At 33.1% G+C, this 27,497-nt stretch overlaps 2 protein-coding genes and 1 pseudogene across 2 annotated transcripts in view; 1 reads left to right on the top strand and 2 right to left on the bottom strand.

The window, feature by feature from the left end:
- Nucleotides 1-18,343, bottom strand: part of LOC125657097 (uncharacterized) — a 20,816-nt gene extending 2,473 nt beyond the window's left edge. Inside the window, exons 1-3 of the mRNA XM_056143337.1 lie at nucleotides 17,206-18,343; nucleotides 14,479-16,128; nucleotides 1-1,150 (exon numbers count right to left, since the gene is read on the bottom strand). The exon at nucleotides 1-1,150 is cut by the window's left edge and continues 2,473 nt beyond it. Coding sequence (XP_055999312.1) covers nucleotides 1-1,150; nucleotides 14,479-16,112 — 2,784 coding nt within the window. The 5' untranslated portion in view covers nucleotides 16,113-16,128; nucleotides 17,206-18,343. The remainder of the gene's footprint in view (nucleotides 1,151-14,478; nucleotides 16,129-17,205) is intronic.
- Nucleotides 1-27,497, top strand: part of LOC125657098 (protein O-glucosyltransferase 1-like) — a 72,678-nt gene that overhangs the window by 29,901 nt on the left and 15,280 nt on the right.
- Nucleotides 23,216-26,056, bottom strand: LOC125657101 (uncharacterized; annotated as a pseudogene).

The raw sequence follows: 27,497 nt of genomic DNA, 5'->3' as shown, positions 1-27,497 counted from the left end.
TCTGATCACCTCCTCTGTCTGTCCACTCTTCACTTTATTCACAGTCTTTGTTGCCCTATCACAGTACACTAGATCCCCATCACTTGTCACTGCTATATCACATGGCCATTTCCCTGATTTTGTTTTAATTGTATTAATAACTGTACCTTGAATATTAAAGCATTTCATATCACTGACTAATGATCTACTTGTCCAGAATTCTTCTTCACTCAGACAGGTAACACTGCGGAGTTTTTCATACCCAGTATTTATTGTAGTGACAAGCTCTGGTTCGTCCATCAGTTCTTTGAGTGAGGTTTCTGTTTTCTTCAGTGTGTAGCCATTTTCATCTGTTGTAAATGATAATGGTATCAAAGATCCCAGTGACTTGTGAAGCTGTTCACCGTCTATCGTGTTTGGACTAAATGTAGGCAATGAGACTCGGACTTTGGGAGGAAGTTTTCTGAATTCTTTGTTTTGGGATCTGTATTCCATGGTCACAGACACTTCTTTGGATTCCTCCATTTCCTTGAGAGTAATCAGTGATTGCTCAATAAAGGACTGTATCTGCTTAATTTCATCCAAATGTTTCTTCAGAATTTCCAGGTGTTTGATTTTCATCTCTTCTATTTCATTTTTCATTTTGTTGATGACATAGTCAATTTCTTTGTGCCATTCCTCTCCATGTTTTGTAACTACTGTTATGAATTTCACATATTCTCCATTCAAGTTGGTTATTTGAGTTTCTAAATCAGTGGCCATTTCTTCATATGTTGGAGAAATAATGTTTTCTATCTCCTCTGAATCTTTTGTAATGTCTGCTTTTCTTTTGTTGTAGATTTCAGAAAGAATTGAAAATGAATGACCTTTATGTTCACTAGAGGACAACAGGTTATCAGCACACAATGAACAAACGGACTTGTCACATTCCTTACAATGATATTTACAAAGATTTTTTTGATGTGTACTACACTTTGTATAGATCAAGGTTGATTTTCGTTTTTGGAATGGGACCACTTTGTGTTTGTCATAGTCATCAGCAATGTGTTTTCCTATACAGGCAAAGCACAGGTTGATGTGGCAGAAATCACAGTACATCTGTACTATAGCAGTCTCACAAAGGTCACATCGGATGACATCTTGGGCACTGTGGCGGGGGTCCATGGCTACTCTAAATATTCTACAATTTGAAGAGTATAAAAATTTCATAATTACATGTACATAACAAAAATTTGGATCATGTAAAAGTGTTATCTAGAATTCTACCTGCTGCAATGAAAAACATTTAAGCACAGAATACACTGTATATACATCACCCTGTGACATTTCATTTTACAAAGTATTCAATAACTGATATTTGCTTTCTTCCTATCACACTCCATTAATTTATAACATTGAACAGGTATCAACAGCTAAAACGCACAGAATGTAACTCAGTCACCTGGCTTAATTAGGTCTTTATGACAAAAAAGTCATTAATTTTGCTGAAATTATAGGAAATAAGATTTTTCACATGAAAAGGTTCATCCCTGGTAGTTTCTTTTCTTTTTTTTCAACAAGGTGGCAATAAATACTCCCCATAACAGCTCCCGTCAATTCTAAATCACAGGTTCACCTCCAGCCAGCACACAGTGGTTTATTTGGTTTATTATTGAACAAATCTTGTTATATATTTTGACAGGATTTTAAAAAATCTCCTTTCAAGTTTTTGATAAGTGGGACATGTACTTTCAGTGTGAATGGTGGGTTGTGCGAGTTTCTAGCTGGGATACAATACCCCTTACTCTGTTTCATGCTACTGTATTCTAGAGTTTGTAACAGCACAACAGGTATAGCCTTGCTGTGATCATGATGTTTAACTTCTAGTAACAAAGTATCATTACTGACTAGAAACAATCATTATCACACAAAACTTACAGGTAAAGGCTAGAAACACAATAGTTTTTAAACACGGACACAGACAGTACACCCACACTACATGTATCTATATTATGAAAAATAATTAATTTTTACATAAAATAAGACTATTTAATTAATTATAAAGTTGCTTTAATCAATTTTATGTTTGTTGTTAACATTTACAAATGTTTTGACTGATTGATATGCACACAAAAGCCCCTCAAGATAAAACTGGTCAGCAGATTTTAACTTTCGTTTTAACTTAAGTTGCATATTAATTGTAAATATAATTAGATTCCTGGAGAAAAACTACATTTTGATGACGATATATTCTTCCAATAATTGATCATAACGGTACCTGTAGCATTACACTTCTCTAGCAAGGTCTCATTACACTTCCCTGTTTGTTTAATGGTGTGCCTTCAATGCTAAGTCACCTGGCAACTGTATAAAGGCCAGACAGGTGCAGTGTAGTGTCATTCTGAAATTTAGAGTTGTGTCTCTTGTCATGATATTACATTATAATAACACAAAGGAAAAAAATTGCTCAGAACTTTTTATATGCCTCAGTCTGTTTAGACCAGATGAAATATGGAGTTGGTATTTTTGCTATTCCCCAAATACATCCCAGTACTCTTATGATGACGGTATGATGAAATCAATATATGATTCCCCTCCCTTTATTCCTTGTACAATAAATTTGAAAGAGATGTTAGTAGCATCCTCAAATTGTCTATTCTCTCTCTCTCTCTCTCTCTCTCTCTCTCTCTCTCTCTCTCAAACTTTCTTTTTTTTATATACAAAATTTAGATTTTCACGCTAATTAGGCCTGGTTTAAAATTTATACTTTACAATTTCAAATTCGTTGAATTTCTTTATTACACTGATTTTTAAAAGTATATGTATATTTATGTTTGAAATTTTGTTTTGGAAACCTTTTTGCGACTGATTCTGAAAAAAAATCCCCTATTACAGAAATTTCTTGCTCTTTTCATCACCAAATTTAATTTTTCTTCATCTCTGACCAAATGCCATGTTGACCTGCAAGGACTTGATAATGCTAGGTAAATTCTGAACAGCTATGCAAGCTAAATCCAACTGCCCTTTCAAAACAGGAAATTCTTTAAAACCATGCTTCAGTTTAAGACACATTTAATTTATCCCAGTTAATGGGGCAGAGGAATATGAGTTACCGTACCTATGCTGAATTCCTAAACTGCATAAAAACCCTTACAAACAAAGATACATTGCTGGATCCAGTAAGTGCTCTACCAAGCCCCTATCGTTGCTCCTGATGAAAATATTAATAGCTGTGAAGGAGAAACTTCAAACTTACTGTGCAACTACATATGCCATAAGTGGTGTTAAATGTGAATTCTAAAAAATTCTAAAGAACTTTTAGTAAACTTGAAACAGTTGCTTCTTCAACAAAAATGGAAAAAGGAAATATTCGTATCTAGTGATATCTAGTTCCTCAATACTGTCAGTGGGTCAAATGCTGTCTGACACGTTTCTGTTATTGGCACACTGATTTTAACTATGGATAACTCCATTTACCTGATCAGGATATAGGGCTCACGGTGGGTGTGACCGGTCAACAGGGGATGCTTACTCCTCCTAGACTCCTGATCCCACCTCTTGTGTGTCCAGACCGGGTCCGTGTTTGCCTTACAATCTATTTTGTATTGCTTATACAAGTTATGAGATTGATCACTGTTCGTTATCTTCACCTTTCATCAAACAATTTGAGGGAATGAACACTTTATCGAGAATGTATGGTTTTAAATGAGAACTAAACGGTTGAGGTTGGAAACAGAATGCTTTGGTCTGAGAAGTAAATGTTGAACAGTTTGATCGAAACACTTTGGTGTAGGAAAAGATCAATTTTTGTCGAGAGCAGTAATGGAACAGTAAAGTTTGCTGTAGTAGTATGCTTCAGGGTCTGTATATGAAATATTATATTACATGTATCTTTGATCCTTAGACACTAAACATATATCAGACACTAAACATATATCAGACAATTATTGCTTTAATAAATAAATACATCAATGATAATTACTACACCATTATATGCTTAGATAAATACACTAAGTAATTCTCAAACAGTTATTGCTTAGATAAATACACTCATTAATTATCACACAGTTATCACTTAGATAAATACACTCAATAATTATCACACACTTATCACTTAAATAAATACACTCAATAATTATCGCACACTTATCACTTAGATAAATACACTCAATAATTATCACACACTTATCACTTAGATAAATACACTCATTAATTATCACACAGTTATCACTTAGATAAATACACTCAGTAATTATCACACATTTATTGCTTGGATAAATAGACTCAGTAATTATTGTAGAATTATCGCTTAGATAAATACATTGATTATCACACAATTATCTCTTACATAAATACATCAGTCAGTAATTATCACACAGTTACCTCTTAGGTAAATACACTCAGTAATCAGCACACAGTTATCACTTAGATAAATACACTCGGTAATTATCACACAATTATCACTTATATAAATACACTCCATAATTATCACACAGTTATCACTTAAATAAATACACTCAGTAATTATCACACAATTATCACTTATATAAATACACTCCATAATTATCACACAGTTATCACTTAAATAAATACACTCAGTAATTATCACACAATTATCACTTAGATAAATACACTCATTAATTATCGCACAGTTATCACTTAGATAAATACACTCACTAATTATCAATCATGTATTACTTATATAAATACACTTAGTAATTATCGCACTGTTATCACTTAGATAAATAGACTCTGTAATTAACACACAGTTATCACTTAGATAAATACACTCTGTAATTATCACACTGTTATCACTTAGATAAATACACTCCGTAATTATCACACATTTATTACTTAGATAAATACACTCAGTAATTATCACACAGTTATCACTTAGATAAATACACTCCGTAATTATCACAAAGATATCACTTAGATAAATACACTCAGTAATTATCACACAGTTATCACTTAGATAAATGCACTTAGTAATTAACACACAGTTATCACTTAGATAAATACACTCAGTACTTATGACACAGTTATCACTTAGATAAATACATGCAGTAATTATCACACAGTTATCACTTAGATAAATACACTCAGTAATTATCACACAGTTATCACTTAGATAAACACACTCAGTATTTATGACACAGTTATCACTTAGATAAATACACTCAGTACTTATGACACAGTTGTCACTTAGATAAATACATGCAATAATTATCACACAGTTATCACTTAGATAAATACACTCAGTAATTATCACACAGTTATCACTTAGATAAATACACTCAGTACTTATGACACAGTTATCACTTAGATAAATACACCCAGTACTTATGACACAGTTTTTTCTGTAAATATTAGAATTAGTTTAGCTTTTGAAACAACCTTTAATTAAATTAAAAATATGCTCAGTATTTATTGACAGATCAAAGTTAAGTATGATGTAGACAATGATTGTGACTGTATATCTTATGTATGGGAAAATTGATATCCCCCCACCCCCCATTCAGTATTTGAATTCAAAATTCAATCAGAATAGATTTTTTAAAATTAAACTGAATAATGTATACAAACATACATGTAGTACTTTGCATTTCAATTTATTAATGGAACACATTGTTGTTTCACTATTCATAGTGAATTGTATGTAATGTATCGTTTGGTATATGTCGTGTTTTGTCACCTGAAGACGCGTGGAGGGATATTAAATATATTACATATATCTGTATAACATTTAGTAATTATCACAGTCATCACTTAGATCAATACACTCAGTAATTATCACACAGTTATCACTTAGGTAAACACACTCAGTAATTATCACACATTTATCACTTAGATCAATACACTCAGTAATTATCACACAGTTATCACTTAAATCAATACACTCAGTAATTATCACACACTTATCACTTAGATAAATACACTCAGTAATTATCACACAGTTATCACTTAGATAAATACATTTAGTAATTATCACCTAGTTATCACTTAAATAAATACATGCAGTAATTATCACACAGTTATCACTTAGGTAAATACAGTCAGTAATTATCACACACTTATCACTTAGATAAGAACACTCAGTAATTATCACACAGTTATCACTTAGATAAATACATGCAGTAATTATCACACAGTTATCACTTAGGTAATTACAGTCAGTAATTATCACACACTTATCACTTAGATAAATACACTCAGTAATTATCACACCGTTATCACTTAGATAAATACATTTAGTAATTATCACACAGTTATCACTTAGATAAATACACGCAGTAATTATCACACAGTTATCACTTAGGTAAATACAGTCAGTAATTATCACACCGTTATCGCTTAGATAAATACACGCAATAATTATCACACACTTATCACTTAGGTAAATACAGTCAGTAATTATCACACACTTATCACTTAGATAAATACACTCAGTAATTATCACACAGTTATCACTTAGATAAATACATTTAGTAATTATCACCTAGTTATCACTTAGATAAATACACGCAGTAATTATCACACAGTTATCACTTAGGAAAATACAGTCAGTAATTATCACACTGTTATCGCTTAGATGAATACACGCAATAATTATCACACACTTATCACTTAGGTAAATACAATCAGTAATTATCACACACTTATCACTTAGTTAGATACATCGGTGAGTAATTATCATACAGTTATCACTTAGATAAATACACTCAGTAATTATCACACAGTCGTCACTTAGATAAATACACTCAGTAATTGCCACACAGTCATCACTTAGATAAATACACTCTGTAATTATTAAAGTTATCACTTAGATAAACACGCTCAGTAATTATCACACAGTTATCACTTAGATAAATACACTCAGTAATTATCACACAGTTATTACTTAGATAAACACTCAGTAATTTTCACACAGTTATCACGTAGATAAATACAGTCAATAATTAACACACAGTTATCACTTGAATAAATACACTTAGTAATTATCACAGTCATCACTTAAATAAATACACTCAGTAATTATCACACAGTTATCACTTAGATAAATACACTCAGTAATTATCACACAGTTATCACTTAGATAGATAAAGTCAGTAATTTTCACACAGTTGTCACTTACATAAATACACTCAGTAATTATCACACAGTTATCGCTTAGATATATATACTTAGTAATTATCGCACAGTTATCACTTAGATAGATACAGTCAGTAATTCTCACACAGTTATCACTTAGATAAATACACTCAGTTATTATCACACAGTTATCATTTATATAAATACACTCAATAATTATCACACAGTCATCACTTAGATAAATACACTCAGTTATTATCACACAGTTATCACTTTGATAAATACACTAATTATGACAGTAATCATTTAGATTAATATATCAGTCAGTAATTTTCACACAATTATTGCTTAGATAATTACACTCATTAATAAGCACACAGTTTTCACTTAGATAAATACACTAACTAATTTTGACAATTATCATTTAGATTAATATATCAGTCAGTAATTATCACACAAGTATTGCTTAGATAATTAAACTTACTAATTAGCACACAGTTATCACTTAGATAAATACACTCAGTAATACACGTATTAACAATTTGCCGCAAGTTACGTCACTTTGCGGGGTCAGCCAAAGGTCAATCGGTGAAAAACCAAGTTTCCCTTCTTTACCTTACCAAATGCAAGATGTTATTACTTTGAATTTTAGCCAATTACCAAGTTTTCATACAAGTTAATGGGATGCCCCAATGTGGGTCATTATTGTACTTCAATGGAATTGATGGAAAAATAACAGATGTCAAAGCTACAGATAGGAAAATTACAAAGGCCAACGTAGGGAAATACGATTTTTATCCAGGAGATGGCGGATAAGGGACGTAACTTTCGCGAAGTGTTAATACGTGTATTATCACAAAATTATCACTTTGATAAATACACTCAGTAATTATCACACAGTTATCACTTTGATAAATACACTCAGTAATTATCACAGTTATCACTTAGATAAATACACATAAATATACTCACAGTTATCACGCAGTTATCACTTAGATAAATACACTCAGTAATTATCTTATAGTTATCACTTAGATAAATACACTCAGTAATTATCACAGTTATCACTTAGATAAATACACTCAATAATCACCAAACAGTTATCACTTAGATAGATACACTCAATAATTATCACACAGTTATCACTTACATAAATACACTCATTAATTATCACACAGTTATCACTTAGATAAATACACTCAGTAATTATCACACAGTTATCACTTAGATAGATACACTCATTAATCACCACACAGTTATCACTTAGATAAATACACTCAATAATTATCACACAGTTATCTCTTACATAAATACACTCATTAATTATCACACAGTTCTCACTTAGATAGATACACTCAGTAATTATCACACAGTTATCACTTAGATAGATAAAGTCAGTAATTATCACACAGTTGTCATGTAGATAAATACATTCAGTAATTATCACACAGTTATCACTTAGATAAATACACTCAGTAATTATCACACAGTTATCACTTAGATAAACACACTCAGTAATTATCACACAGTTGTCATGTAGATAAATACATTCAGTAATTACCACACAGTTATCACTTATATAAATACACTCAGTAATTATGACACAGTCATCACTTAGGTAAATACACTCAGTAATTATCAAAGTTATCACTTAGATAAACACACTCAGTAATTATCACGCAGTTATCACTTAGATAAATACACTCAGTAATTATCACACAGTTATCACTTAGATAAATACACTCAGTAATTATCACACAGTTGTCACTTAGATAAGAACACTCAGTAATTATCACACAGTTATCACTTAGATAAATACACTCAGTAATTATCACACAGTTATCACTTAGATAGATAAAGTCAGTAATTATCACACAGTTGTCATGTAAATAAATACATTCAGTAATTATCACACAGTTATCACTTAGATAAATACACTCATTAATTATCACACAGTTATCACTTAGATAAACACACTCATTAATTATCACACAGTTGTCATGTAGATAAATACATTCAGTAATTACCACACAGTTATCACTTATATAAATACACTCAGTAATTATGACACAGTCATCACTTAGGTAAATACACTCAGTAATTATCAAAGTTATCACTTAGATAAACACACTCAGTAATTATCACGCAGTTATCACTTAGATAAATACACTCAGTAATTATCACACAGTTATCACTTAGATAAATACACTCAGTAATTATCACACAGTTGTCACTTAAATAAACACACTCAGTAATTATCACGCAGTTATCACTTAGATAAATACACTCAGTAATTATCACACAGTTATCACTTAGATAAATACACTGAGTAATTATCACACAGTTGTCACTTAGATAAATACACTCAGTACTTATGACACAGTTATCACTTAGATAAATACACTCAGTAATTATCACACAGTTATCACTTAGATAAATACATGCAGTAATTAACACACAGTTATCACTTAGATAAATACACTCAGTACTTATGACACAGTTATCACTTAGATAAATACACTCAGTAATTATCACACAGTTATCACTTAGATAAATACACTCAGTAATTATCACACAGTTGTTACTTAGATAAGAACACTCAGTAATTATCACACAGTTATCACTTAGATAAATACACTCAGTAATTATCACACAGTTATCACTTAGATAAATACACTCAGTAATTATCACACAGTTGTCACTTAAATAAACACACTCAGTAATTATCATGCAGTTATCACTTAGATAAATACACTCAGTAATTATCACACAGTTATCACTTAGATAAATACACTGAGTAATTATAGCACAGTTATCACTTAGATAAATACACTCAGTACTTATGACACAGTTATCACGTAGATAAATACATGCAGTAATTAACACACAGTTATCACTTAGATAAATACACTCAGTACTTATGACACAGTTATCACTTAGATAAATACACTGAGTAATTATCACACAGATGTCACTTAGATAAATACACTCAGTACTTATGACACAGTTATCACTTAGATAAATACACTCAGTCATTATCACACAGTTATCACTTAGATAAATACATGCAGTAATTATCACACAGTTATCACTTAAATAAATACACCCAGTACTTATGACACAGTTTTTTCTGTAAATATTAGAATTAGTTTAGCTTTTGAAACAACCTTTAATTTAATTAATTTAAAATATGCTCAGTATTTATTGACAGATCAAAGTTAAGTATGATGTAGACAATGATTGTGACTGTATATCTCATGTATGGGGAAAATTGATATCCCCCCACCCCCACCTCTCCCCCAATTCAGCATTTGAAATTGAAAATTCAATCAGGATAGATTTTATAAAATTAAACTGAATAATGTATAGAAACGTATATGTAGTACTTTGCATTTCAATTTATTAATGGAACACATTGTTGTTTCACTATTCATAGTGAATTGTATGTAATGTATCGTTTGGTACATGTCGTGTTTTGTCACCTGAAGACGCGTGGAGGGATATCAAATATATTACATATATCTGTATAATGATTTGATCCTTACACACTTGACATATTGTACCACACAGTTATCAGTTTATTAATACAAGGATGCTAACTCCATCTGAGCTATGGGCGCCATTTCTACTTGTCTGTATGGTACTTCACCTTTGCTCTAACAACTCATAGCTTCTCAGTTCACATCCATACATGAAAACAACAACAGTTGAAATTGAAAACAAGTAAGTAATTCATTTTGATTTTCCAACAATTTCACCACAAATGTGTCAGGTTTTTTCTACCAATCTAAGACTTCAACTCACTTACACTATAATCATACATCTGTACTTAGGCTAACAGAAAAAAATGTTGGTGTTGCGATATTTTTTTCTATGTGAATATTTCAACGTAAGATCTTATACCAATACTGTTTATTTTAGCTCAAGTGAGCTTTTCTGATCAAAATTAGTCCGTTGTCTGTCGTCGTTGTTGGTTTGTTCAAATCATGCCCCCCAGGAATAGATTGGGGCCACAATAGGGGATCGAAGTTTTACATAGAAATATACAGGGAAAATCTTTATAAATGTTCTTCTCAAGAGTCAATGAGCCAGAAGAGCTGAGATTTGCATGAAAGCTTCCTGATATAGTGCAGATTCAAGTTTATTCAAATCATAGCCCCCGGGGGTAGATTGGGGCCACAATAGGGGATTAAAGTTTTACTTGAGAATATATATATATAAATGGAGAAAATATTTAAAAATCATCTTCTCAAAAACCAATGAGCCAGAAGAGCTGAGATCTACATGAAAGCTTCCATACATAGTGCAGATTCAAGTTTGTTCAAATTATAGCCCCTGGGGGTAGGTTGGGGCTGAAATAGGGGATCAAAGGGTTGCATGAGAATATATAAAGACAACCTTTAAGAATCACCTTCTCAAGAGCCAATGAGCCAGAAGAGCTGAGATCTACATGAAAGCTTCCTGACATAGTGCTGATTCAAGTTTGTAAAAATCATGGTCTCCATGGGTAGGTTGGGCCACAATACGAACTAAAGTTTTACATGCAAATATATATGGAAAGTCTTCAGATATTGGACAAGGTAACTCAGGTGAGTGATGTGTCCCTTGAGCTTCTTGTTTACTTCTATTATTGCCTATAAATATTTAAAATGTCTTGATCTTTCAAAAATTATCCGTATGTTTTCCGTCAAATTTTATCAACTCTGATCGCTATTTCGGATTCTGATATAAACATTTAGCCGATTGATAAATTAGCAAATCGTTTGCAACCTTTTTGTATGGAAGAATGGTCAGAACATATTTTTATATTCATAAGATACAATTCAGAAATTTTCAGAATATTACTAAAAATGTCATTGTATTATTTATCTAAACAAATTTCTAGACTCCTGGACATGAAACAATTAAACTTTGTACATATTGATAATGAGGAGAAAAGTTTGTACCAAATTTTGCAAAATTAATGGACCCTGGCAGTTCAGATGCTAAGGTAGTGCTCCAAATCTTAAAGCCCCCCCCCCCCCCCCCCATATTTTACTACATAGGTTTTATTAATGAATTTTGAGCTTACATTGTTCTCATTCACTACTAAATGTATCAAACATAGTGGTGATGGGGGGCAGTCACCCAATATATTCATATTTAAATATGAAAATCGCTGGTAATGATCATTGTAAAAAATGAGAGGGGCCAGCCCCCACCCCTAATCTACTTGCCTGTACCAGTATCATATATACTTGCAATCTTCTAAGTTCAATTATTCATCAATATATATTCAAGACTGCTTTGCAAAAATCATCAACAGTTAGATTATAAACGTCATCACAAACTAAGTCCTTTAAATTCATATGTACTAAAATTATTCTAATGACCTTGACCTTATAACTAGCGTAGGGTGATGGCACTGTTGACAACTTTTATAGTTACAATTAAAGCTAGAAAGCTGACGAGTCAGAATTAAAGGTCCCCGAAATGATTCATTTAAAAGAAAAATTTCAAAATCTCTTAACTCCATAATGATAAAACTGAAAATCAAAATGGGCTTTCTCTCCCTAATCTCTGCATTACCTTCAGATTCTATGAAAAACGTGTAAAGTAATTCGAAGTTATGGCATGCCATGGACATTGATGTAGGGTGAAAATGTAAATTAAAGATAACGAACAGTGACTATATATTTGTCATGTACATGTAAACTATGTAGAATTAAAATTTAAGAGTATGACAAACATGGACCCCCGGACATACTAGAGGTTGGGTCAGATTAATATTTTACAACAATCTAAATTCTGTAACAACAAAGCCTATAGATATGAAAAACGAAAGGCGTCTCCATCTGCATAATCCAAATACTCTGTATGAATTATGAAAACCTTCCCAAGGAAACTGATATAGCATGCATAGCAAGTACTGGCATGTGGAGGAATAGACGGAGTATAGGGCACCTAGCTGTCATATGCCGGGATCAACATATTACTTGTGTTAGTATCAGTGTATAGGATTTTTAAACGCTGTTAACACATCTTCAAAGATATGACATACCTAGACATGCAATATAGAGAAGTATATTTTCTCTGAGAGACTTTATATTGTCTAAATAAGCTTGGGGTTAAATTGGGACACATTCTCTAAGGCCTGAAAAACTTTTGCATCAAGCGTGATTGTCTACATATCTTCAAATAATATTGTTCGAATAACAGCATGTGATTTTGCTTGATCGAGCATGCACATTTCACTCACTAATTGGTTTCAACTGTTCAATAAAAGTTAGTTTGGATGACCACAGTATGCCATTATTTCAATGTGATTTGTCACTCAGAGAAAAGTAAAAACTGTTTCACTGAAATCTACGATAAGCCTCACCCTAAAATCAAGCGAAGTGACAGACTGTTCTTGGAATGATAGTACATGGTCTATGCATAAACACAGTATGTTTTTTCCCAAAGACTTTAACATTGTCCAAAGGACCTAAGCTGGCCGGGTCATATGACATATACCACCATGTCACCAGCAACCTCAGTATTAAGTACAAACAGCTTATCATTTTGTGTTGCAAACACAAGATAGACTAAGTAAAGACAAAATGTACAGAAAAATCATTTTATTAAAATTGGCAATATATTTACAATATATTATCAAAATTAAAAAAGGTAATCTGAAAAATAAAGAGGTGCTCTGGTTTAGTCATGGAAATACAGCATTTCCTTAAAATCTTGGATAGATACATTGTATAACAATAGCATCAGACAAAATTTATGGATGAAAAAATGTGTTTACTAGTGGATGGACAAGATGCTACCAATATACCTTCAACTGCATTTGTGTGTAGGGGGTGGGGGTAACAATTGTATGAAGTACACCAATAAGGTTTAGCTTCTATTAACAAGGTTTATTATTTCTCATGTTTCAGAAGGCGAGTATTGTTCATAGAATTAATATCAATGACATTGTTAAATTTAAAAAAAAAATCTTTTTTTTTTCTTCATATTTCTGATATATAGGGTTCACGGCGTTTGTGATCGGTCAACAGGGAATGCTTACTCCTCCTAGCGACCAGATTTCACCTCTGGTGTGTCCAGTGGTCCGTGTTTGCCAAACTATCTATTTTGTATTGCTTGTATGAGTTATGAGATTGATCACTGTTCGTTATTTTCACCTTGCATTGATATGCATACAATGTACCCCATGTTGAATGGATTCAAGTTTCTTTTAAATTTTGAAATGATGGAACCTGGAGTTATTACTAGTAAGCCTCGAGTGCAGTTGATACCTAATGGATGTCTTGTAACATCATGTTATAGTCCATGCAAAATATTTGAAAGTAGGTAGAGCCTGATAATTTAAAGTTTGAACATTGTGTCTCTAGCGTGGATATAAATGATAGTATTTATTGTAGATATTTTATTTTCTTCACATTTCCACTATAACACTCAGCAACAAACAAGTTGTCACTTTTGTCCACACATAAACCGTATGGATTATTCAGATCACAGTTATCTATATAGCGGAGGAACTGTCCATTCTGGTCCAGGATGTAGATACAGTGGTTATAAGGGTCTGCTGTCAGGATCTGACTCTGACTGTCTGTTGTGATTCCATGGGGTTTGAATGGTTTGTTTTTGGTAGTAGAAGAATGAGCAGTGTATCTGAATCGAAGTTTTCCAGCCTGGCTGACCACCATTACTGCACCAGCTCCACAGTCAGCCACACATATATCCAAGTTTCTGTTCTCACTGATGTATTTAATATAATTATTTCCTGAATATAGAGGCTTACCCTCATCATCATACTGGATTGTTTGTTTCTCTGTGGAACCTGAGTAACGGACAACTTTGGTTTGTGTTTCATCATCACTGCTCATGATAACCAGGATATCACCAGAGGAGGTGACACAGAGATTGACAGGTGTCCAACCCTGTAGTCTGATCACCTCCTCTGTCTGTCCACTCTTCACTTTATTCACAGTCTTTGTTATCCTATCACAGTACACTAGATCCCCATCACTTGTCACTGCTATATCATTTGGGCTTTCCCCTGATTTTGTTTTAATTGTATTAAAAACTGTACCTTGAACATTAAAGCATTTCATATCACTGACTAATGATCTACTTGTCCAGAATTCCTCTTCACTCAGACAGGTAACACTGCGGAGTTTTTCATACCCAGTATTTATTGTAGTGACAAGCTCTGGTTCGTCCATCAGTTCTTTGAGTAACGTTTCTGATTTTTTCAGTGTGTAGCCATTTTCATCTGTTGTAAATGATAATGGTATCAAAGATCCCAGTGACTTGTAAAGCTGTTCACTGTCTATCATGTTTGGATTAAATGTAGGCAGTGAGACTCGGACTTTGGGAGGAAGTTTTCTGAATTCTTTGTTTTGGGATCTGTATTCCATGGTCACAGACACTTCATTGGATTCCTCCATTTCCTTGAGAGTAATCAGTGATTGCTCAATAAGGGACTGTATCTGCTTAATTTCATCCAAATGTTTCTTCAGAATTTCCAGGTGTTTGATTTTCATCTCTTCAATTTCATTTTTCATTTTGTTGATGACATAGTCAATTTCTTTGTGCCATTCCTCTCCATGTTTTGTGACTACTGTTGTGAATTTCACATATTCTCCATCCAAGTTGGTTACTTGAGTTTCTAAATCAGTGGCCATTTCTTCATATGTTGGAGAAATAATGTTTTCTATCTCCTCTGAATCTTTTGTAATGTCTGCTTTTCTTTTGTTGTAGATTTTGGATAGAATTAAAAATGTATGATCTTTATGTTCACTAGAGGACAACAGGTTATCAGTACACAAGGTACAGACAGACTTGTCACATTCCTTGCAATGATATTTACAATATTTGTTCTGATGCGTACTGCAGTTTGGATAAATCAAGGTTGATTTCCGATTTTGGAATGGAACCACTTTGTGTTTGTCATAGTCATCAGCAATGTGTTTTCCTATACAGTCAAAGCATAGATTGACATGGCAAAAATCACAGTACATTTGTACTATAGCAGTCTCACAAAGGTCACATTGGACAACACCTTGGGCACTGCGGCGGGGGTCCATGGCTTCTCTAGATATTCTACAATTTGAAGAATATAAAAATTTCATAATTACATGTACATAACAAAAATTTGGATCATGTGAAAGTGTTATCTAGAATTCTACCTTCTGCAATGAAAAACATTTAAGCACAGAATACACTGTATATACACCACCCTGAGACATTTCATTTTACAAAGTATTCAATAACTGATATTTGCTTTTCTTCCTATCACACTCCATTAATTTATAACATTGAACAGGTATCAACAGCTAAAACTCACAGAATGTAACTCAGTCACCTGGCTTAATTAGATCATTATGACAAAAAAGTCATTAATTTTGCTGAAATTATAGGAAATAAGATTTTTCACATGAAGAGGTTTATCCCTGGTAGTTTCTTTCTTTTTTTTTAACAAGGTGGCAATAAATACTCCCCATAACAGCTCCCATCAATTCTAAATCACAGGTTCACCTCCAGCCAGCACACAGTGGTTTATTTGGTTTAGTATTGAACAAATCTTGTTATATATTTTGACAGGATTTTAAAAAATCTCCTTTCAAGTTTTTGATAAGTGGGACATGTACTTTCAGTGTGAATGGTGGGTTGTGCGAGTTTCTAGCTGGGATACAATACCCCTTACTCTGTTTCATGCTACTGTATTCTAGAGTTTGTAACAGCACAACAGGTATAGCCTTGCTGTGATCATGATGTTTAACTTCTAGTAACAAAGTATCATTACTGACTAGAAACAATCATTATCACACAAAACTTACAGGTAAAGGCTAGAAACACAATAGTTTTTAAACACGGACACAGACAGTACACCCACACTACATGTATCTATATTATGAAAAGTAATTAATTTTTACATAAAATATGACTATTTAATTAATTATAAAGTCGCTTTAATCAATTTTATGTTTGTTGTTAACATTTACAAATGTTTTGACTGATTGATATGCACACAAAAGCCCCTCAAGATAAAACTGGTCAGCAGATTTTAACTTTCGTTTTAACTTAAGTTGCATATTAATTGTAAATATAATTAGATTCCTGGAGAAAAACTACATTTTGATGACAATATATTCTTCCAATAACTGATCATAATGTTACCTGTAGCATTACACTTCTCTAGCAAGGTCTCATTACACTTCCCTGTTTGTTTAATGGTGTGCCTTCAATGCTAAGTCACCTGGCAATTCAACTGTATAAAGGCCAGACAGGTGCAGTGTAGTGTCATTCTGAAATTTAGAGTTGTGTCTCTTGTCATGATATTACATTATAATAACACAAAGAAAAAAAATTGCTCAAAACTTTTTATATGCCTCACTCTGTTTAGACCAGATGAAATATGGAGTTGGTATTTTTGCTATTCCCCAAATACATCCCAGTACTCTTATGATGACGGTATGATGAAATCAATATATGATTCCCCTACCTTATTCCTTGTACAATAAATTTGAAAGAGATGTTAGTAGCATCCTCAAATTGTCTACTCTCTCTCTCTCTCTCTCTCTCTCTCTCTCTCTCTCTCTCTCACAAACATTTTTTTTTACAAAATTTAGATTTTCACGCTAATTAGGCCTGGTTTAAAATTTGTACTCTACAATTTCAAATTCGTTGAATTTCTTTATTACACTGATTTTTAATAGTATATGTGTATTTATGTTTCAAATTTTGTTTTGGAAACTTTTTTGCCACTGATTCTGAAAAAAAAATCCCCTATTACAGAAATTTCTTGCTCTTTTCATCACCAAATTTAATTTTTCTTCATCTCTGACCAAATGCCATGTTGACCTGCAAGGACTTGATAATGGTAGGTAAATTCTGAACAGCTATGCAAGCTAAATCCAACTGCCCTTTCAAAACAGGAAATTCTTTAAAACCATGCTTCAGTTTAAGACACATTTAATTTATCCCAGTTAATGGGGCAGAGGAATATGAGTTACCGTACCTATGCTGGATTCCTAAACTGCATAAAAACCCTTACAAACAGAAATACATTGCTGGATCCAGTAAGTGCTCTACCAAGCCCCTATCGTTGCTCCTGATGAAAATATTAATAGCTGTGAAGGAGAAACTTCAAACTTACTGTGCAACTACATATGCCATAAGTGGTGTTAAATGTGAATTCTAAAAAATTCTAAAGAACTTTTAGTAAACTTGAAACAGTTGCTTCTTCAACAAAAATGGAAAAAGGAAATATTCGTATCTAGTGATATCTAGTTCCTCAATACTGTCAGTGGGTCAAATGCTGTCTGACACGTTTCTGTTATTGGCACACTGATTTTAACTATGGATAACTCCATTTACCTGATCAGGATATAGGGCTCACGGTGGGTGTGACCGGTCAACAGGGGATGCTTACTCCTCCTAGACTCCTGATCCCACCTCTTGTGTGTCCAGACCGGGTCCGTGTTTGCCCAACAATCTATTTTGTATTGCTTATACAAGTTATGAGATTGATCACTGTTCGTTATCTTCACCTTTCATCAAACAATTTGAGGGAATGAACACTTTATCGAGAATGTATGGTTTTAAATGAGAACTAAACGGTTGAGGTTGGAAACAGAATGCTTTGGTCTGAGAAGTAAATGTTGAACAGTTTGATCGAAACACTTTGGTGTAGGAAAAGATCAATTTTTGTCGAGAGCAGTAATGGAACAGTAAAGTTTGCTGTAGTAGTATGCTTCAGGGTCTGTATATGAAATATTATATCACATGTATCTTTGATCCTTAGACACTAAACATATATCAGACAATTATTGCTTTAATAAATAAATACATCAATGATAATTACTACACCATTATATGCTTAGATAAATACACTAAGTAATTCTCAAACAGTTATTGCTTAGATAAATACACTCAGTAATTATCACACAGTTATCACTTAGATAAATACACTCAATAATTATCACACACTTATCACATAGATAAATACACTCAATAATTATCACACAGTTATCACTTAGATAAATACACTCAATAATTATCACACAGTTATCACTTAAATAAATACACTCAGTAATTATCACACAATTATTACTTAAATACACTCATTAATTATCACACAATTATCACTTAGATAAATACACTCACTAATTGTCAATCATGTATTACTTAGATAAATACATTTAGTAATTATCGCACAGTTATCACTTAGATAAATACACTCCGTAATTATCACCCACTTATCACTTGGATAAATACATCAGTCAGTTATTATCACACTGTTATCACTTAGATAAATAGAATCTGTAATTAACACACAGTTATCACTTCGATAAATACACTCTGTAATTATCACACTGTTATCACTTAGATAAATACACTCAGTAATTATCACACAGTTATTACTTAGATAAATACACTCAGTAATTATCACACAGTTATCACTTTTATAAATACACTCCGTAATTATCACAAAGATATCACTTAGATAAATACATTCAGTAATTATCACAGAGTTATCACTTAGATAAATGCACTTAGTAATTATCACACAGTTATCACTTAGATAAATACACTCCGTAATTATCACACATTTATCACTTAGATAAATACACTCAGTAATTATCACACAGTTATCACTTAGATAAATACATGCAGTAATTATCACACAGTTATCACTTAGATAAATACACCCAGTACTTATGAAACAGTTTTTTCTGTAAATATTAGAATTAGTTTAGCTTTTGAAACAACCTTTAATTTAATTAATCTAAAATATGCTCAGTATTTATTGACAGATCAAAGTTAAGTATGATGTAGACAATGATTGTGACTGTATATGTTATGTATGGGAAAATTGATATCCCCCACCCCCCATTCAGTATTTGAATTCAAAATTCAATCAGGATAGATTTTATAAAATTAAACTGAATACTGTATACAAACATACATGTAGTACTTTGCATTTCAATTTATTAATGAAACACGTTGTAACAGTTTCACTATTCATAGTGAATTGTATGTAATGTATCGTTTGGTACATGTCGTGTTTTGTCACCTGAAGACGCAGGAAGAGATATCAAATATATTACATGTATCTGTATAATGATTTGATCCTTACACACTTGACATATTGTACCACACAGTTATCAGTTTATTAATACAAGGATGCTAACTCCATCTGAGCTATGGGCGCCATTTCTACTTGTCTGTATGGTACTTCACCTTTGCTCTAACAACTCATAGCTTCTCAGTTCACATCCATACATGAAAACAACAACAGTTGAAATGGAAAACAAGTAAATAATTCATTTTGATTTTCCAACAATTTCACCACAAATGTGTCAGGTTTTTTCTACCAATCTAAGACTTCAACTCACTTACACTATAATCATACATCTGTACTTAGGCTAACAGAAAAAAATGTTGGTGTTGCGATATTTTTTTCTATGTGAATATTTCAACGTAAGATCTTATACCAATACTGTTTATTTTAGCTCAAGTGAGCTTTTCTGATCAAAATTAGTCCGTTGTCTGTCGTCGTTGTTGGTTTGTTCAAATCATGCCCCCCAGGAATAGATTGGGGCCACAATAGGGGATCGAAGTTTTACATAGAAATATACAGGGAAAATCTTTATAAATGTTCTTCTCAAGAGTCAATGAGCCAGAAGAGCTGAGATTTGCATGAAAGCTTCCTGATATAGTGCAGATTCAAGTTTATTCAAATCATAGCCCCCGGGGGTAGATTGGGGCCACAATAGGGGATTAAAGTTTTACTTGAGAATATATATATAAATGGAGAAAATATTTAAAAATCATCTTCTCAAAAACCAATGAGCCAGAAGAGCTGAGATCTACATGAAAGCTTCCATACATAGTGCAGATTCAAGTTGTTCAAATTATAGCCCCTGGGGGTAGGTTGGGGCTGAAATAGGGGATCAAAGGGTTGCATGAGAATATATAAAGACAATCTTTAAGAATCACCTTCTCAAGAGCCAATGAGCCAGAAGAGCTGAGATCTACATGAAAGCTTCCTGACATAGTGCTGATTCAAGTTTGTAAAAATCATGGTCTCCATGGGTAGGTTGGGCCACAATACGAACTAAAGTTTTACATGCAAATATATATAGAAAGTCTTCAGATATTGGACAAGGTAACTCAGGTGAGTGATGTGTCCCTTGAGCTTCTTGTTTACTTCTATTATTGCCTATAAATATTTAAAATGTCTTGATCTTTCAAAAATTATCCGTATGTTTTCCGTCAAATTTTATCAACTCTGATCGCTATTTCGGATTCTGATATAAACATTTAGCCGATTGATAAATTAGCAAATCGTTTGCAACCTTTTTGTATGGAAGAATGGTCAGAACATATTTTTATATTCATAAGATACAATTCAGAAATTTTCAGAATATTACTAAAAATGTCATTGTATTATTTATCTAAACAAATTTCTAGACTCCTGGACATGAAACAATTAAACTTTGTACATATTGATAATGAGGAGAAAAGTTTGTACCAAATTTTGCAAAATTAATGGACCCTGGCAGTTCAGATGCTAAGGTAGTGCTCCAAATCTTAACACCCCCCCCCCCCCCCCCATATTTTACTACATAAGTTTTATTAATGAATTTTGAGCTTACATTGTTCTCATTCACTACTAAATGTATCAAACATAGTGGTGATGGGGGGCAGTCACCCAATATATTCATATTTAAATATGAAAATCGCTGGTAATGATCATTGTAAAAAATGAGAGGGGCCAGCCCCCACCCTTAATCTACTTGCCTGTACCAGTATCATATATACTTGCAATCTTCATTGTTAAAGTTTAATTATTCATCAATATATATTCAAGACTGCTTTGCAAAAATCATCAACAGTTAGATTATAAACGTCATCACAAACTAAGTCCTTTAAATTCATATGTACTAAAATTATTCTAATGACCTTGACCTTATAACTAGCGTAGGGTGATGGCACTGTTGACAACTTTTATAGTTACAATTAAAGCTAGAAAGCTGACGAGTCAGAATTAAAGGTCTCCGAAATGATTCATTTAAAAGAAAAATTTCAAAATCTCTTAACTCCATAATGATAAAACTGAAAATCAAAATGGGCTTTCTCTCCCTAATCTCTGCATTACCTTCAGATTCTATGAAAAGCGTGTAAAGTAATTCGAAGTTATGGCATGCCATGGAAATTGATGAAGGGTGAAAATGTAAATTAAAGATAACGAACAGTGACTATATATTTGTCATGTACATGTAAACTATGTAGAATTAAAATTTAAGAATATGGCAAACATGGACCCCCGGACATACTAGAGGTTGGATCAGATTAATATTTTACAACAATCTAAATTCTGTAACAACAAAGCCTATAGATATGAAAAACGAAAGGCGTCTCCATCTGCATAATCCAAGTACTCTGTATGAATTATGAAAACCTTCCCAAGGAAACTAATGATATAGCATGCATAGCAAGTACTGGCATGTGGAGGAATAGACGGAGTATAGGGCACCTAGCTGTCATATGCCGGGATCAACATATTACTTGTGTTAGTATCAGTGTATAGGATTTTTAGACGCTGTTAACATATCTTCAAAGATATGACATACATGTACCTAGATATGCAATATAGAGAAGTACATTTTTTCTGAGAGACTTTATATTGTCTAAATAAGCTTGGGGTTAAATTGGGACACATTCTCTAAGGCCTGAAAAACTTTTGCATCAAGCGTGATTGTCTACATATCTTCAAATAATATTGTTCGAATAACAGCATGTGATTTTGCTTGATCGAGCATGCACATTTCACTCACTAATTGGTTTCAACTGTTCAATAAAAGTTAGTTTGGATGACCACAGTATGCCATTATTTCAATGTGATTTGTCACTCAGAGAAAAGTAAAAACTGTTTCACTGAAATCTACGATAAGCCTCACCCTAAAATCAAGCGAAGTGACACACTGTTCTTGGAATGATAGTACATGGTCTATGCATACACACAGTATGTTTTTCCCAAAGACTTTAACATTGTCCAAAGGATCTGAGCTGGCCGGGTCATATGACATATACCACCATGTCACCAGCAACCTCAGTATTAAGTACAAACAGCTTATCATTTTGTGTTGCAAACACAAGATAGACTAAGTAAAGACAAAATGTACAGAAAAATCATTTTATTAAAATTGGCAATATATTTACAATATATTATCAAAATTAAAAAAGGTAATCTGAAAAATAAAGAGGTGCTCTGGTTTAGTCATGGAAATACAGCATTTCCTTAAAATCTTGGATAGATACATTCCATAACAATAGCATCAGACAAAATTTATGGATGAAAAAATATGTGTACTAGTGGATGGACAAGATGCTACCAATATACCTTCAACTGCATTTGTGTGTAGGGGGTGGGGGTAACAATTGTATGAAGTACACCAATAAGGTCTAGCTTCTATTAACAAGGTTTATTATTTCTCATGTTTCAGAAGGTGAGTATTGTTCATAGAATTAATATCAATGACATTGTTAAATTTAAAAAAAAATCTTTTTTTTTTCTTCATATTTCTGATATATGGGGTTCACGGCGTTTGTGACCGGTCAACAGGGAATGCTTACTCCTCCTAGGGACCTGATCCCACCTCTGGTGTGTCCAGGGGTCCGTGTTTGCCAAACTATCTATTTTGTATTGCTGGTAGGAGTTATGAGATTGATCACTGTTCGTTATCGTCACCTTGCATTGATATGCATACAATGTACCCCATGTTGAATGGATTCAAGTTTCTTTTAAATTTTGAAATGATGGAACCTGGAGTTATTACTAGTAAGCCTCGAGTGCAGTTGATACCTAATGGATGTCTTGTAACATCATGTTATAGTCCATGCAAAATATTTGAAAGTAGGTAGAGCCTGATAATTTAAAGTTTGAACATTGTGTCTCTAGCGTGGATATAAATGATAGTATTTATTGTAGATATTTTATTTTCTTCACATTTCCACTATAACACTCAGCAACAAACAAGTTGTCACTTTTGTCCACACATAAACCGTATGGATTATTCAGATCACAGTTATCTATATAGCGGAGGAACTGTCCATTCTGGTCCAGGATGTAGATACAGTGGTTATAAGGGTCTGCTGTCAGGATCTGACTCTGACTGTCTGTTGTGATTCCATGGGGTTTGAATGGTTTGTTTTTGGTAGTAGAAGAATGAGCAGTGTATCTGAATCGAAGTTTTCCAGCCTGGCTGACCACCATTACTGCACCAGCTCCACAGTCAGCCACACATATATCCAAGTTTCTGTTCTCACTGATGTATTTAATATAATTATTTCCTGAATATAGAGGCTTACCCTCATCATCATACTGGATTGTTTGTTTCTCTGTGAAACCTGAGTAACGGACAACTTTGGTTTGTGTTTCATCATCACTGAACATGGTAACCAGGATATCACCAGAGGAGGTGACACAGAGATTGACAGGTGTCCAACCCTGTAGTCTGATCACCTCCTCTGTCTGTCCACTCTTCACTTTATTCACAGTCTTTGTTATCCTATCACAGTACACTAGATCCCCATCACTTGTCACTGCTATATCATTTGGGCTTTCCCCTGATTTTGTTTTAATTGTATTAAAAACTGTACCTTGAACATTAAAGCATTTCATATCACTGACTAATGATCTACTTGTCCAGAATTCTTCTTCACTCAGACAGGTAACACTGCGGAGTTTTTCATACCCAGTATTTATTGTAGTGACAAGCTCTGGTTCATCCATCAGTTCTTTGAGTAAGGTTTCTGGGGTTTTTCAATGTGTAGCCATTTTCATCTGTTGTAAATGATAATGGTATCAAAGATCCCAGTGACTTGTAAAGCTGTTCACTGTCTATCATGTTTGGATTAAATGTAGGCAGTGAGACTCGGACTTTGGGAGGAAGTTTTCTGAATTCTTTGTTTTGGGATCTGTCTTCCATGGTCACAGACACTTCATTGGATTCCTCCATTTCCTTGAGAGTAATCAGTGATTGTTCAATAAGGGACTGTTTCTGCTTAATTTCATCCAAATGTTTCTTCAGAATTTCCAGGTGTTTGATTTTCATCTCTTCAATTTCATTTTTCATTTTGTTGATGACATTGTCAATTTCTTTGTGCCATTCCTCTCCATGTTTTGTAACTACTGTTGTGAATTTCACATATTCTCCATCCAAGTTGGTTATTTGAATTTCTAAATCAGTGGCCATTTCTTCATATGTTGGAGAAATAATGGTTTCTATCTCCTCTGAATCTTTTGTAATGTCTGCTTTTCTTTTGTTGTAGATTTTGGATAGAATTAAAAATGTATGATCTTTATGTTCACTAAAGGACAACAGGTTATCAGTACACAAGGTACAGACAGACTTGTCACATTCCTTGCAATGATATTTACAATATTTGTTCTGATGCGTACTGCAGTTTGGATAAATCAAGGTTGATTTCCGATTTTGGAATGGAACCACTTTGTGTTTGTCATAGTCATCAGCAATGTGTTTTCCTATACAGTCAAAGCATAGATTGACATGGCAAAAATCACAGTACATTTGTACTATAGCAGTCTCACAAAGGTCACATTGGACAACACCTTGGGCACTGCGGCGGGGGTCCATGGCTTCTCTAGATATTCTACAATTTGAAGAATATAAAAATTTCATAATTACATGTACATAACAAAAATTTGGATCATGTGAAAGTGTTATCTAGAATTTTACCTTCTGCAATGAAAAATATCCAAGCAGATAATGCAGCGTATATACACACCACCAAACATTCTTCACCCAGTCACAATGAAAAATATTTAAGCACAGAATACACCATATATACACCACACTGTTACATGTAAAACTTATACGGTACCCATTTTGATGCACCAGATGCGCATTTTGACAAATTATGTCTCTTCAGTGATGCTCAACCGAAATGTTTGAAATCCGAAATAACAATGACGTTTTAGAGCTATTAGAGGCAAAAACAGTGTGCAAAAAAAGTGGAGTCAAATTCATTCAAGGATAAGAGCTATGCGTGAGGGAGATAATCCTTAATTTTGAAATGAATTTCTAAATTTTATAACAGTACTTAGCTACTGGGCTGTAGAGACCCTCGGGGACTAACAGTCCAACAGCAGAAGCCTCGACATTTCAGTAGAAAATATAACAAAGTATTTAATAAATTGATATTTGCTTTCTTATTTCCTTTTACTCAATCTCCATAACATTGAACAGGTATCAATTTAACAGCCAAAGCTCACAGAATGTAACTCAGTCACCTGGCTTTATGACGAAAAATTCATCAATTTTGCCGAAATTATAGGAAATAAGATTTTTTCACATGAAAAGGTTCATTCATGGTAGTTTCTTTTCTTTTTTTTCAACAAGGTGGCAATAAATACTCCCCACAACAGCTCCCATCAATTCTAAATCACAGGTTCACCTCCAGCTAGCACAGTTATTTGGTTTAGTATTGAACAAATCTTGTTATATATATTTTGACAGGATTTTAAAAAAATCTCCTTTCAAGTTTTTGATAAGTGGGACATGTACTTTCAGTGTGAATGGTGGGTTGTGCGAGTTTCTAGCTGGGATACAATACCCCTTTCTCTGTTTCATGCTACTGTATTTTAGAGTTTGTAACAGATCTAGACTCGCTGTGATGTTGAATCCCTGGTAACATAGTATTATCGCTGACTAGAAACACAATCATTAGCACACAAAATTTACAGGTAAAGGCTAGAAACACGATAGTTTTTAAACACGGACACAGACAGCACACCAAACCCGATACTGTCTATATGTCAAAAATAAGAAAAATAATTAACAAAAACATAAAATATGACTTTTTGATTAATTATAAAGTCTCTATTTAATCGATTATCTGTTTATTGTTATCATTTACAAATGTTTTGACCGAGTGATATGCACATCATTGTCCATGGAGTAGGTCTATACGCCACTTAAGATAATAGCAGGTCAGGTGATTCCTACTTTCGTTTCAAATTAATTTGCTTATAACTAATCAGATTGGTGGAGAAAAACGACATTTTGATGATGAACTATTCTTAGCATAATCATGTTATTCCCTCTGCAGAGTGAATTAGCATGTATTCTACATACTTAATTATAGCATTTATTCCGTAAATGTGAATGAATGATTTTTCCTTTTATAAATGGAATAAATAGCATGATTATAAAAAAAGTCCAGGCTATGGGCCTAGTTAAAATGTATAAACCAAGCATGTAATTAAGTCACCTAGCAACTGTAAGGCCAGATAGGTGCACTGTTGTACATGTGTACGTGTCATTCTGAAATTTAGAGTTGTCTCTCTTGTCATGATATTATATTATAATAACACAAAGAAAAAAAAAATACTCAAAAGTTTTAATATGTTTCAGTCTGTTTACACCAGCTGCAATATG

The sequence above is a fragment of the Ostrea edulis genome, chromosome 7, assembly GCF_947568905.1.
Source record: "Ostrea edulis chromosome 7, xbOstEdul1.1, whole genome shotgun sequence".
Lineage (NCBI taxonomy): Eukaryota > Metazoa > Mollusca > Bivalvia > Ostreida > Ostreidae > Ostrea > Ostrea edulis.
This window is presented reverse-complemented; position numbering and strand designations above follow the sequence as displayed.